This window comes from Palaemon carinicauda, chromosome 40 (assembly GCF_036898095.1).
Source record: "Palaemon carinicauda isolate YSFRI2023 chromosome 40, ASM3689809v2, whole genome shotgun sequence".
In the NCBI taxonomy this organism is placed as follows: domain Eukaryota; kingdom Metazoa; phylum Arthropoda; class Malacostraca; order Decapoda; family Palaemonidae; genus Palaemon; species Palaemon carinicauda.
In genome coordinates this window covers 38,783,341-38,798,416 of record NC_090764.1, presented here as the reverse complement: position 1 = coordinate 38,798,416, position 15,076 = coordinate 38,783,341, and the positions used below count along the sequence as shown (strand labels likewise).

The 15,076-nt window shown below is 44.3% G+C and overlaps 1 protein-coding gene across 1 annotated transcript in view; it reads right to left on the bottom strand.

Annotated features, from left to right (window-relative positions):
* Nucleotides 1-15,076, bottom strand: part of LOC137631708 (NADH dehydrogenase [ubiquinone] 1 beta subcomplex subunit 2, mitochondrial-like) — a 53,762-nt gene that overhangs the window by 25,312 nt on the left and 13,374 nt on the right. The window contains exon 2 of the mRNA XM_068363587.1: nucleotides 9,420-9,543. Within this exon, the coding sequence (XP_068219688.1) occupies nucleotides 9,420-9,543 (124 nt within the window). The remainder of the gene's footprint in view (nucleotides 1-9,419; nucleotides 9,544-15,076) is intronic.

Here is a 15,076-nt window from a genome sequence, read left to right as displayed (position 1 = left end):
CACTCGGAGTCCACTATCTGAATCGCTCTGCTCAGATTGTCTGCTAGCACATTCCACTCGCCTGGAATGAAGAGAGCCAATAGGGTCACCAAGTTGAGTTCTGCCAATCTTAGATCTGCTGTTAGATGGCACAGCGGCTGCGAAAAGGTACCAACTTGCTTGTTTAGGTAAGCAACTACCGTGGTATTGTCGCTCATCAACACACCTGAGTGCCCTGCCAAGAACTGGTGGAACTGCTGGAGGGCAAGGAGGCTGCACTCATCTGAGAGATTTATGTGCTGATACCTTTTGGATTCGGACCATTGGCCGGAGATGTGGTGCAGCACATTAGACTGTAACTGGGGAAAACTTGACACCTCACTATAAGGAGACATTGTGTAATGTGCCCATGCGGCCTGAGCAACCTGTGTGGTTGTGAGAAACTAGCAATGTGACTGTTTAGGAAAGATTATTCAGTTTAAAAATAGGAATGCAATTCAAACAGACGTTCCCTACATCCACATCACAGGGGGTATCGGGAACTAAGTTACACATGGGAAAAGGTTATTACCTGCAGATCAATGAGGCCAGCGTGCAGAGGACCCATGATACTGTTCCCAAAGAGAGGAGAAGATAAAGGAAAAGAAAAGAGCCAGTCATTCTTAACATTCATACAGACTAATCATGGGTAACTAATGCCCTCAACCATATGCTACATATCCAACAAGGAGCCTGTGGTATTTTAAACCACATGTTGTGCAGCAACCACAAGAACAATGGAAAAAGTATCCATTCTCCTATGGGGCACGTCTTGCAGGCAGTGGGTAGTGAAACTGGTCTGACATTAGCAAAAGCCCGCTTGTAGTACCTGCATCACTGAGTAGTTGCATTTAAACACTAGTGACGTGTTTATGCCCCAGACGTCATAAGCTCTAGGTTGTCGAGTAGGAGGAGGATTGGGATTCAATGCACGGTCAATGACCTTGAGGATCCAGGCTGAAATGGTATTCTTAGTGACCCTCCTCTTGACCCTCCCTGTGCTAACAAAAAGAGCTGGTACATGGGGACGAGCTGCTGCAGTGCGTTTAAGATAATACAGTATCTCAAAGTCCTAACTGGGCATAGTAACAGTTGATCTGGGTCAGTGGTTACAGAACGAAGACTCGTGATCCGGAAAGCCCCAGACCAAGGATCCATAACTGATGGATTTTGCATCAACATTAAATTCAAGGACGAAGCCAAGTGTTACTTCCCTCTATCCACTTAAATGGGCGATGAAGTATGACAGACCATGAAGTTCACTAACTCTCTTTGGCAAAGCTAAAGCGAGTAGGAACACAGTCTTCAAAGTGAGATGGAGATCTGTTGCTTGGCGTAAGGGTTCATGGGGGGGGACGGGCTCTTCAGGGACGGAAGGACCCATAACAACGTTCCAAGGAGGTGGTCTAACTTCCGACTAGGGCAAAATTATCTCGTAGCTTCGTACAAGGAGAGATAATTCCAACACAGAGGAAAGGTCCATTCCTTTCAGTCTATAAGCCATACTTAAGACTGGGCAGTAGCCTTTCACTGCCGAGACCGAGAGGAGTTTATCCTCCCAAAGGTAACCAAGGGACTCCGCTATTATTGGAAGAGTGGGATCGAGGGGAGAGATACCCCTTCCCACGACACCAACCACGACTGTCCACTTTGCCTGGTAGACTGAAGTAGAGGATCTTCAGAGGTATTAAGACATCCTTTTTGCAACTCATTGCAAAGTCTCTCTAAGAGAGGAGATGCTGGATAGTCTCCAGCCGTGAAAAGCTATTGCCTTGTGGAAGATCTTCATGTATGGTTGTCCGAGTAGATCTGGTCGTGGAGGGAGTTCCTTCTGTGGCTCTACTAGGAGCTACATGTCTGGAAACCACTCTGCGTGATGCCATAGCAGACATATGAAAGTCTTGCATAAGTTGATGGCTGCCCTGACCTTGTTGAGCACCCTTTTCATCAGACAGAACAGAGGGAATGCGTACACATCGATGTTTTCCAACTGTTGTTGGAATGCATCTTGCCAGAAAGCTCGAGGGTCCGGGATTGGGGAGCAGTAAAGCGGGAGCCTGGAGTTCAGAGACGTCGCGAACAGGTCCACAGTCAGAGAACCCCACAAAGTCAGGACTTTGTTGGCTATCAGATGATTCAGAGACCATTCAGAACCCACTATCTGAGTCGCTCTGCTTAGATTGATGGCGAGTACATTCCTTTTGCCTGGAATGAAGTGTGCTGATAGGGACACCGAATGTTCTTCTGACTATTGTAGTCTCTCTACTGCTAGATGACATAGGGGCTGCGAAAAGGTACCGCCTTGCTTGTTCATGTAAGCCACTACTATGGTGATGTCGTTCATCAACACCACAGAGTGACCTGCCAGGAGCTGTTGGAACTACTTGATAGCTAGAAAGGCAGCTCTCATCTCTAAGGTTGATGCCGTGTGAGAGGCTTCTCACCGCTTGATATCTCTCTCCCCGAGGACAGCAAAGCTTGCTATACATCGGGGAGGAAAGACCCTGCTCAGTCTTGACCATGACAGGATGCCGCTAAGCTTTGAGCCATAATTTCCGTTTCGAAGAGTCATCTTTTCCTCGACAAAACTGTTCCCCCTTCATTTACAATGTCGAAATTACTGGTTCCCAGTCAGAGGGTAGACCACCTCCTTGGAGCATAGGTTTTGGATCACAATACCTCTTATAAGGTTCTTCCCTTCTCCTTTAGACCTCCATGAATGCTAGCTAAGGACATGGTCTCTTCTAAGACATACCCGAGCCAAGGGATGGAGGGCTAGTAACAGTCGACTTCATCCCCCGAGTCTGTTGTCAAGACTCAGACCCCAGTTGTAGCGGACCCGAGGTTTGGGTGCTTCCTGAGGGAAGTCTCTGTACTTTATCCTTTGGCCCAAATCATTTGTTACTACAAACTATAAGAGCACTGAGGCATTATCTTATATGATCTGCAGGAGCTTATCTGCACAATGATGCTCTTTTCAGATGCATCAAAAGAAGGGTGGGGGGCCACAAGCTGCGCCAAATGGCCTCCAGGCTTTGGTCAGAGTGCGAAAGGAACCCGCACATAAATCTCCGAGAGATGAGGGTAGCCTTCCTAGCCCTACAGCAGTTACATCAGTTCCTGGCGGGTCACTTGGTGCTGTTGATGAGTGACATCATCACGGTAGTAGCTTATGTAAACAAACAAGGCAGTACCTTTTCGCAGCCCCTTTACAATCTAGCAGTGGAAATGTTAAGATGGGCTGAAGACAACTCGATGTCACTATCAGCTCGCTTTATTCCAGGCAAAAGGAATGTGCACGCCAACAATCTGAACAGAGCGACTCAGATTGTGGGCTCCAAGTGGTCTTTGAATCATCTAGTAGCCCACAAAGTTCTGACTGTGGGGTTTCCCGACAGTGGACCTGTTCGTGATGTCCCTGAACAACAGGCTCCTGCTCTATTGTTCACTAGTCCCGGATCTCCAGGTCCTCTGGCAAGATGCATTCCAGCAACGGTGGGACATCACCGTTTACGCCTTTATCCCGTTCTGCCAGATGAGATGGGTGCTCAACAAGCCAAAATTACCTGGAAACCTAGCAATGACCATAACTCTGCTATGGTATCATGCAGAATGGTTCCCGGATCTTCGGCTGTTGACAGAAGTCCCGAGAGAACTCCTTCCACGACACGATCTACTCAACAACTACACGTGAACATCTTCCACAAAGCTGTAGAATCCCTACGGCTTGACGGCTGAATACTATCCAGCATCTCCTCTCACAGAGAGACTTTTTGCAAAAAGTTGCTAGGTTGATGTCCGGATACCTCCAGAAATCTTCAGCCGACATCTACCAGGCTAAGTAGACTGTCTTCTGTAGTTGGTGTCGCGGAAGGGATATCTCTCCCCTTGATGCCACTATTCCAGCAGTAGTTGTTTGTGTACCTCACTCCCAACTAACAAACCCGACGAGGGTTCCAGGGGGATCCTAGGGGTTGCGTTGACTGAGACAGTCGGAGGTTGTGAGGGTGTAGGAGCCACATTCAGAGTCTTCAGCAGGGTGGTCATGAAAGTGTTCACCCATGGAGGAAGCTCTGAACCTTTAAGAATACCCTGGAATTCAACAGGCGTGTGTCCTTTGGGTGGAACTCTAGAAGGAGCTCCAGTCAACAAAGGTGATAACCTCTGAGGCAGAGGAACACGTTCCTTCGGACGCGAAAGAAGGTCCAGACTAATATTAACGTTCGCGACCCTATTAGGGGGTTCCTTGAATTCTTCTGGGAAGGGTGTCAGTCTTACGCTGGAGGTGGAAGATGCAGAGGGACGAGGCGAAGGTGTTGGTACCGCACTTGCTCACAGGTCCGAAACATCTGCTTTGTGAAATGCTTGCGGAAATCGCGAGATTCACACGCAAAATTGCGAGTTTCGCCACAAGCAAAAGTACTCGCAACAGGAGCACTAGGGGCTACAGAGGAAGAGGAAGGTCTAAAGCATTCCTGCTGCCCCAGAGAAGCTCCTACGGCCGATGAAGTTGGCAGAAGAGGCCTCTGAGTGGTGACTACTCTCGTTGGAGAACGCGTCACAGCGGGAAACTTTTCCAAGCATCGCATAGGAGAACACTTTGATAGAACTCCCCAGGTGGCGAGAGGCACTAGGGGTTTAGCTGAACGCTTGTTAGAGGAATGGTCTTTCTCATCTTCATTCCCAGTCCAAGGTCATTTGGAAGGATTGCTTGAGGGGCTACGTGCTGATGAACTGCACGTACGCTTACCTCTACCTCTAGATGAGGAAAGTCTAGACCTTGATCGCGAATGCACGGTTCATGATCGTGAACGTGATGTTCGTGAACGAGAGCATCTAGTTCTTGTTCGAGAATGGTGTGAACGTCGCGAATGCCTAGCTTGCGAACGTGAGCGTCGGCCTCGCAATCGAGAATGTCGTTCTCGTGAACCGTACCCTCTTGAGTGTGAATGCCACCCTCGTGAACTCGAGCATCATCCTCACGGGCACAAGCGCCATTCTTGTTAGTCTGGACCTAGGTCTAGGCTTTGCTCGTGATCGTGTAGAACGCGATCGCGAGACTCATCATCGAGAAGAGGAACGCCTCCGAGGAGAGCGTTGAGACCTGTGGTCTCGTGAGCGCGAGCCTCTAGAGCATGAGCACCTTCCATAAGAAGAGCGCTCATATCATGATGACCTACAATCCATAAGATCTTCCAATCATCGCGAACAGCGATCAGGGAAGAGAGTCCAGAAGGGCGAGGTGATAGTGATGCTCGTCCTTTCGCGCTGTTGATAGTAGCAGTGCTGATCCCCGGAAGATCCACACCTGCAATCTGCAGGTTCCTGTGGGGAGAAATAGAGGGTTTAGGTTAGGGGACAACAAGGTCCCAGGATGGAGAGAGGTTTCATCGTCAGCAGGGAGGCGTTGGAGAGGAGAGCGGACACGTCCTATCTCTACCGAGCCAAAAGAAAAAGTGACGTCTCTCACTGCTGAGAGAGTATATATAGAGGTGGCTGGGTACCCCCTAGCCACCCCCCTGCCACCTACCCCCTCAAGCAGTTAGGCAGGGTTGCCACCTAACAATTTTAGTCTAATGGCTATCTCCAGCTGCCGCTGAAAGATAATCCATATAAATAACGGAAGGTTTGTTAGTATGGGAACAAATGACATGTGGTTTAGCCTAGAAAACAAGCTCGTTGCACATGCAGATGATGCTACTCTCTTTGCATCAATTCCAACTCCAGAATGTATATCTGGGATTGCTAAACCCTTTCATTGAGATCTAACTAAAATTAAAGCATGGTGCAAATTATGGGACATGAAGTTGAATCCTAACAAAACTCAATGTATGATTCTAAGCAGGTCGAGGACAGTGGCTCCTCAACATCTGGATTTCAGCATTAATAATATTCCTTTAACTCTGTATCTCTTAAATTTTAAGTGTGATTCTAGACAGCAAATTTCCATTTGAGAAACATTAGGTCTGTCTCTTCTTCAATTGCACAAAATATTGGCAAATTGAGAAGTCTTGTAACATTTTCAGTGATCAATCTACTGTATTCTGAGGTGTTTTAATTCTTTCATTCTACCTTGTTTTGAGTATTGATCTCTTGTCTGGTCTCCAGCTACTGATACTCATCTTAAATTTGTTGGACAGGAACTTTTAATCTATTAAATATCTTATGATCTTGGCATGGTCATTCAATTAGTTTGTTATGCATGTTGCACAAGATTTTTAACAATTCTTCAAATTCTTAACATTCAGTTCTTCACGGACAGTATCATCATGTTCGTAATACTAGGTATGCAGTTAATTCTAATAATCATGCCTTCTCCATCATGCTACACAGTATTCTAGAAGTTTTATTCCAGCTGTGACCAAGTTGTGGAATACTCTTCCTATTTGGGTAATTGAATCGGTTGAACTTCAAGAGTTCAAACTTGCAGCAAATGTTTTTATGCTGAACATAATGACATAAGTCTCTTTAATAGCTTATATATGAAAGATGTTTTAATGTTGTTACCGTTCTTAAAGTATTTTATTCTAATTGTTCAATACTTCTCACAAAGTTTGTTTATTTCCTTATTTCCTTTCCTCACTGGGCTATTTTTCCGCGTTGGAGATCTGGGCTTAGAGAATCCTGCTTTTCGCACTAGGGTTGTAGCTTAGCTAGTAATAATAATAACAATGGGCCACAATGCAGGGATCACAAAGAGGCTCACGGGTACTGGGGTTACTAGCACTGGCAACAGGGGGCAAGGTAGCATTAGCTACCAGCTCCTGCAAAAAAGACATTTTGTGTATCTGCAAGACCTTCCTTCCCCACGTTGGAATAGCACAGAGGTTTGTATCTAAGAAAGCTTAGTGGGTGGTATGTTATGAAACACACTATTGTATTTTATTTTGAAAACGCCTCTGTGCCCTCCCAAAAATGCCTTAATCCTTTATTGTTGTTTTTTTTCAGGTGTTGACAGCAGCCCCCTACACTCAGTAGGGAGGGAAAGGTAGACTTTTTTGTACTGTATGCATATAGGAAAGAAGCCGAAACCATTCTGCTAAGTACATAGAACAATGAAGGTTGATCATTGCCTGTTACCAGTGTGTAGTGGTCTGTGATGCTGCTCTGTATTCATATTATCTTGCCTTTTCACTAGAAGTATGCTACTGTGTTGTTATATGAGTGTGTCATAGACATTGACAGTTCACAGTAGCGATTGAAATGGAATGGTACTGTGTTTGAGTTTAGTCTAAATTGTTCCAGAATTATCAAAAACCCCTTCCAAGAATGAGAGATTTAGGCACAACTGTGGCTGGACCGAAAATTTTCGATGACAGAACCTTATCACAGTGCAGGTTTACAATTGGAGTGTGTCTAGACATTGTTATTGTGGGCCCGCAGAGGCCTGCACGACATCGTATGCAGCCATACTGGCCAGAATTTAATACTTTTAAGTGACTTTGCAGCTTAGTGATGGACAATTTTTTTTAAATATTTGCCCCAGAACCAAGTGAACATAAAGTGGCATAGAACAGTTTTTTGCAGTGAAAGCCAAACTTTTAAGTGTTGTCAATTCCTAAACCCAGTGGATTGTTCATGCAGATTATGAACCACAGTGTTGTGGGGTTCTTCTTTAAGCTTCAAGTTTGTTTCTGTCATAGTCAGGAATAAATCTGCATGATCCACCTGAGTATGTTGCTAGTCAGCCTGGGGGAGACAGTTATAAGCAAGTTTGACGGGATCTTCTAGTTTTGCCGCATGAATTGCAATACTTGTTTTATGAACCCTTTGATCGTGAGGCAAGCTACAGGTATTTGCCCAAATAGATACACGGTTAGGTGTGCCTTTGTTTATACTTGTACTGTATTGAAACACTTACGAGTGTCCCACATGTGAATAGTTCTTGTTTTTTTTTTTATTCATATCTTTTTTTTTCTTTTATCTTGTTATTATGAGGCTGGAGTGTAAGGGGATGCTAATGTTTCCATTAAATGCTTACTGGAATTTGACAAAACAATGTTAATGTACTCCTAACAGTTTTTTTCCTTTACAAATAAATATTTTTTTGCTTGTTTTTATGAATACCGCATTTCATTTCAGAACCTTTCACCATGATCTCCCCTTCTCAGCCACTGTTTTTTTTTAAATCTTTCTAAGTTATTTATAATTTATTTTCCCACACTGTGTCCTGTTATCAGTACAAACAATTGGTCCCTTTCACCTAATGTTTTAACAATTTTTCTTGAGCTTGAAACCATCTTACCTAAAGAATATAGAGCTACTGTATATAAATTCTACTAATTTCCCAGAAATGAATCAGTGGTCATGCTACCTGTTTATTCAGCAAGCTCAAGGCAGGATAAATAAAAGGAGAAACTGAGGTCCCCTTGCCCAGTATAAATCAAGGGGTGGTGCCCAGAGCTCCGTTCTCTTGACCTGTTACCTAGATTTTTGGGTATTCCACCGTTGTTTATTTTTTTTGTGTAGTGAACGTCGGGTTGTGGTCGGCATTCGGACACTAGGCAGTTTGGGTGCTACCTTTGGCCACAGTCCACAAACCACTACAACGTCAAACTCGTTGACAGTGGTCTGCACAGTAACAGGAGAGATTCTAGTGACTGGTGGTGTGCAGCAATCACTGAGGGAACTCCAGTCTCCACCAAAAACCTAAAACACTCCTTGCCGATGCACATCCAAGATCTTCCTGACCTTGAAACATACTTCCTAGGGACCAAGCCAGGGGCATATGTCTAGGAGCTTCGGTGTCTTGATAAACTTGATGAAGAAAAGAAACGTGCAATATAGTCTCTTTGGCATCACTGTAACAGTGTGTTGCCAAAGATGATGCCAGAAAAGACTTTGCCTTCTTTTTCTTCCTCAAAAGATACACCTGCCATGATCTGCAGTCACCAAATGGTGATGACTAAAGACAGTCATGCCCCCTTCAAGAACAGCAGCGTGTGGATTTGTAGCTAGTCTAGCCATAATCCAGTTGCAGCATCCACCCTTTCCCCCACATTCATGAAGTTCTTGCTTCATATCAATAATTGAGTTCAATCATAAATAATTCAATGCATGAGAGAAAAGATTTAAGCCTTTCGGATAAGTCACAACATTATGTCCATTCTCTGTACAGCCAAAGACAAAAGTGGAATGTTTAGAGGAAAGTGGGAACCAACGCTCACCACCTGTCGTCAACTACCTTGTCAGCTAACTGAACGGCTCTTCCAGCTCCACTGAAGACAGGTAAGGTTTGTTTACGAGTGAGAACAAACTGTACATACAACCACCATGGGTAATGTAAAAAGAATCGACAGAGCGAACATCTTCCTTATACTAATTAGGTAGTGTTTTATTCACATTGTCACATGCAATAAATGATAATCTTCATAAACTTCCTTCAAATTAACATTACTCACCGTAATATGCTCAGGCTCCGTCATAAGATGATAAAGGATCCACCACCACATAAAAGCTCCAATAATCTCGGCTTTGAATACAGTTTTCTTTGAGGGAGGATGGGGTGCTACACGATAAGTCCAACTGTGAAATGAAGGGAAATTTTTGTTAAAAGAAATGTAAATATTTGTGTAAACCACCTAAACCTAGCACAGTGATTGATGAAGCCATAACTACTTACTCTTCACTCAATGAAATTTATTTAAAAAAATATTGAGCTCAAAACATTTCAACAAGGGTTAAACCCTTCAAAGGATACTACTAATAATCTTGAGACAGTAGTGACAAATTTTAAATAAATCACAGTAGTGAAAATCCTCTAGGGAACACACACCTGGGTAAGGCGAGGAGCAAGGTTTTGAAATGCAGGTGTTAAAGCGAGGACAACAGAAATTCAATTCAAATAACAAAAGAGTCCATGCTTGTCTGAAAATTAACAATGCAGGTGGAAGCGAAATCTTGAATTTGACAGGGGCGAAAGATTAATGGTTGTTGTTGACGGTAGGTATGATTTGGTTAGTCATAAGTGTAAATCTATAAATGATGATTATTAGTAAAATGCTTAAATTGCTCATGTTAAGAATATTCAGTTAAGTTTTAACAAATAATATTAGATATATATGAGTACTAAACATAAATGGTTTAATACAATTAATTTTCCAAAGGATTAATTACATGCAAACTTATGAATAATTACTGTAGTCAAATACTTTTCTCATTTTTCGAGTTTTTGTTTATTTCCCTCCCTTTCTCTGATAAAATAGTAAAATGTTTGAAATCTTTGATGGATTCCGGACACCTCAGAGAGCACCCAAACATGGGTCCAATACAGCTGGAGTCTGAGTCTTGGCAACAGACTCGGGGACAAAGTCGACTGTTACTAGACCTCTGACTCGGGTATGTCTTAGAAGAGGCCATGTTCTTAGCTAGCACTCATCATGGAGGTCAAAAGGAGAAGGGAAGAACCTTATAAGAGGTAGTGTGGTCCAAAAACTACGCTCCAAAGAGGTGGTCTAACTGACTGGGGACCAGTAAGTTCAACACACCGAATGAAGGGAGACGGTTTCGTCAAGGAAAAGTTGACTCCGTTAAAAACGGAAATTAAGATAAAGCTTAGCGTCATCATGTCACGGTCAAGACCGAGCAGGGTCTTTCCTCCCTCAGGTATAGCAAGCTTCGCTGTCCCGGGAAGAGAGATATCGAGCGGTGAGAGGCCTCTCACACGACCTCAACCTTAGCGGATTGACCTATTTGACTGATAGAAGGCGAACGATGACCTATGGGTGTATCCAGACATACTTTTTGTTATCATTGCAAAAAGCCTCTCAGAGAGGAAATGTTGAATACTGTACTCTCCTGGTAAGAAGTTGTAGGGACACACCTGACTGTGGTAAATCCCTGAGTGAGGTTATATGAGCACCCCAGGAATGGAGAGAACATTTCTCTCAATATATCTACAGGCAGGAATAGAGGGTCTAGGTACTATTGTGCTTACTGCCACCACAGAGCTATGAGGATCATCGATCAATCTATCGACGTCCTTCTAGAATGAATCTCCTCATCAGACAGAAGGGTGGAAACACATTGGCGTTCCCCGGATGTCGGAGGGTTTCTAAAAGAGGTGCCTGGTTACCCTGTACTGGTTAACAGCACTCTAGAAATTACTGGACATAAGACATTCTAGATTGACATATCATCTGCGACTCCCGACTTCGATGGCTAACTGAGGGAGAGAAAGGTGCCCCTGGTCAAAATGAGTGCTAGGAAGTTTCCTTGCCAGCACTGAATCAGGTTACAGAGGACAATTCAGTTGTCTCACATCCAACTCCATCTTCTAACGGCTAGACGGACAGGAGACGTTTCTACCTGCATCTGGTGTTCTTAGGCAGCCACCCATCCAAGTATTGACCAGAACCAATGGTGCTTAACTTTGGTCATCAAACGAGAAGCTGTGTTTTCAATGTGGTATGGCTGTTGACTGCAAAGAATGTCTTTTTCTGGGTTTTCTATGCCATGCCAAGAATAGCTTTATCTGGATATTCTAACATCATCATGCTTTCATAAGAAACACAATGGCGTCACAAGAAGGGAGTTATTAGAAGAGATTAAGAGTCAGCAACACTGTGCTCCAATCCAGGAAAATTTGTGTCACACTGTCGATAAGTGTTGGAACATCGTTCAGAGGTCATGTGTCACAACAGGTGAACCCTTCCCCCCCCTCCTTTATCTTTTGATGCATCCCCCAAGAGCATCAAATGAGGGGAAGGAGAGAGGGGGTCTATTCTCCTGAGGAAGTTAGTAATTCATACTTTCCAACTCGGCCTCTCATTCATTCTGATCCTATCGGACTCGTAAGTCCATAGAATCCTGCTAATACCGAAAGGATTAGCTGCTAATAGAGGGGACTAAGCTGCGACTTTTGCGGGAGCCAAAGAACTTGTTAGTTCAGGTGCCCCAGCAGACGCACCAAAGACGTGTCGCTTGAGGAAAGGACATGCCGCTTCCCTGAGTCCTTTATCCCTGATTGGATGGAGCAACTCAAAGAAGAGGAGAGCCCGAATGGGTGACCTGTCAAGTTAGTCCAAAATGATAACTTTCATAGGAAGGCGAGTACACTCTGTGCGAGTATCATGATCCCACACACTCTCACACACTACCGCAGTAGGACGAACAGGTAGAGTAAGGAGAGTCACCAAAAGCGGCGAGGCGGGCGTTGGCATGGCGATGCAAACTGTGCGAGGTGAGGATCACCAAGCACCTGAATAAGTGAGAACAGGTAAGGTGGCGAGCACATGTGCATGCTGCCTCACTGCCAAAGTATACTGCGATAGTGAGTGATTGTATGCTACCAAGGTAGTGCGCGCCACAATGCCAAAGCATGACGAGTGGACAAATAGGGTCTTGCGAACTCATTATGAGGTTGGCGAGTGACCTAGATTGCACGCAGACCTCTGGGAGAGCTAAGCCACCCACCTTGCTAGTACTCAAATAATGGGTATGCAACACTGCGCATGACTCCCTCACGAGAAAAGGGTCTGTGCTCCCATGCGCCAAAGCGGCATAGGCCAAAGCACTCTTATTCATCATGCCTACCACAGGAGGTTGCTATGTAGCCTTAAACGCTCCCACAATAGGAGGCCTTGTCTCGTAACTAGGAGAGAAAGGTTGCGGGGGACTGGCTGTAAAAGAAACCTTTTCAGGATAACTAATCTTCCCTTCCGAATCATTGGAAACTGGGAAGGACTTTGGACTACATGATTATCCCACTACCCAGTAGGGCACCCAGTCCCACTCAGGGACTGTGTCTGTTAACCAGACTGAAGGGTTGAAAGAATCAATTGAGAGGAACAAGGAACATTTGACTCTCAAGCCAAAGACCCACTCTCATCCGTAGTGCCCGAGGAGTTGAGAGATTGCCTTGCAAGTGAACATTTCAAGTCCGATTGCTGTCGAGTCGTACAATCGGTTACAAGCAACTGTTCCTGTAAGGGTGTGGTGAACCCTGTCTGCCAACTGCCTTCAATCAAATGAGAGTTGGTCGTTAATGTCTGCTTATGGATCGGTATACCCAGAGTAGCCTCTCTAGTGGATAATGCCACTACAGCAAATTTCTCTAATTGATTGCAGTCATGCAAACGACAAATCACACGCAACTACTTCCGAAAGACATGAGAGACGTATCTTAAATCCCTTTTGTTAGACAAATACCATACTGTAGTTATATATATATCTATGGTATAGAAAGGGTTTGCTATTTTTTTCGTAAAGGTTTAGATTCTATTAATAGCACTATTCTTGATTTGAGGATATTGTAGTGTTCCATATGTTGCATAAAAATCTCAATTAAACGAATTCATAATTTCATCGCTGAGTTACAACAGTGATACCTCTCCATCCCGGCCTTGGTATTTGCCCGTGGGCTGTTCTTTTACCACCTCACAAGTTTTCACCAATATCAAATTTTAATTCCATGTTTTTAGTAGTTTTTTATTTATTATAATATGTTTTCGTATGAATAGTGTGATTTATCAAAATTTGTGTTGAAATATATGAATAACAATTTACAAAATTATGGAGCGTGTATCCAAATACAAGCTCCTGTCGTTGACTTCGGCAGGTGTTGTTATCAAATTTACACTTACCATCACAATACTTTATAATCTCTATATTCACTAACATTACTTATTGACAAAACACATACAGTATCTTGGGGAGAAATTTAGGTTTGTGCAAATGCACCAGTTAGATGGTAACTAAGAGACGGCTTAATTGCAACTAACTTTAATTCAACAGACAGCGAGCTTTTTTAACAGTTTCAGTGAAAGAAGGTCACAATAATTTGAACAGATTAATACAAGCACATACAGACATAAACAAGTTACCACTGCAAGGGGAGAGCTGTAACGACAATATACAAAAAACAGAAATACCATTACAGTGTACGAACTTGTGATACGCGTGCGGTACATAGCAAACCCCCTAAAAAAAAGACATACAGTACATGTGAAATAGGGCGCCCTCCTCTTGAAAGACGTTCTGCAGGTGAGTCACCTGGCAGGAGATATGCAGGTTTTGGGAGATCAATGGAGACCCAGTCTTTGCCCTGCATGTTTGGGAGGAATGCTTTTGGCTTACGACAGATTACGAGGAAAGGGCCTGTGTAAGAAGACGTTAACGGTGGCTTTAGTGTCGTTGCGCAGGAAAATGTGCGTTGCTGAGTGCAGATCTGTCGGTATGTGTTGCTTAGCTGGGGGCTTGTAAGTTTGGCGCCATGGAGTGAATTTTTCCACAACGTGACATAGAGAATGGAGATTATCGGAGGAGGTTGCCGACGGAAAATTTCGGCAGGGACGACCAACGGGTCACTATACATCATTTTAGCTGCTGAGACATCCAGGGTGTCTTTAGGGGTGGTCCTTAGTCCCCTAGAGGACCCAGGGAAGCTGGGTAAACCAGTTTTGGTCCTTGGAGTGGGACATCAAAACTGCTTTTAGGGTACGGTGAAAACGTTTAACCATACCGTTGGCAGCAGGGTTGTATGTGGTTCTTTGATGAAGGGTGATAACCAGATTTGCTAATGATGTCCACAATTGAGAGATGAAAGTGGTACCCCTATCAGAAGTAATATGCTCAGATACCAAATCTCGCTATACATCCTGAGAGTAAGGCAGATGTTGCAGTTTCCATGGGAATGGTTTTAGGCCGAGTGGAGCGGTCAATGACAGTAAACAGATAACGATGTCCTTGTGATGTGGGTAGGGGACCTACAACATTAGCGTGAATGTGGGCAAAGTGCCGCTGAGGTTGAGGAAAGGTGCCCACTCCTGAACCTGTGTCTATGTACTTTTGAGGTTTGGCATGAAGTGAAAGGCCATGAATGAAATCAACCACCTGTCGACACATGGGAGAAGGTATCCACGGTCTAGGTCCACCAGTACCGACCTCAAAGAGGAGGGCGGCGTTGGAGTCGTCGAGAGGGACGTCCTCCCAACAGAGGGATGTGCTGGATGTCCTACATGCTTGGTGCTCTCGATCTTTTCGTTGGGCTTCTGTCAAGGCGTTATAATCCAATCCCATGTGAATGGGAGCCAATGTGTTTCTTGACAGGGCATCGGCA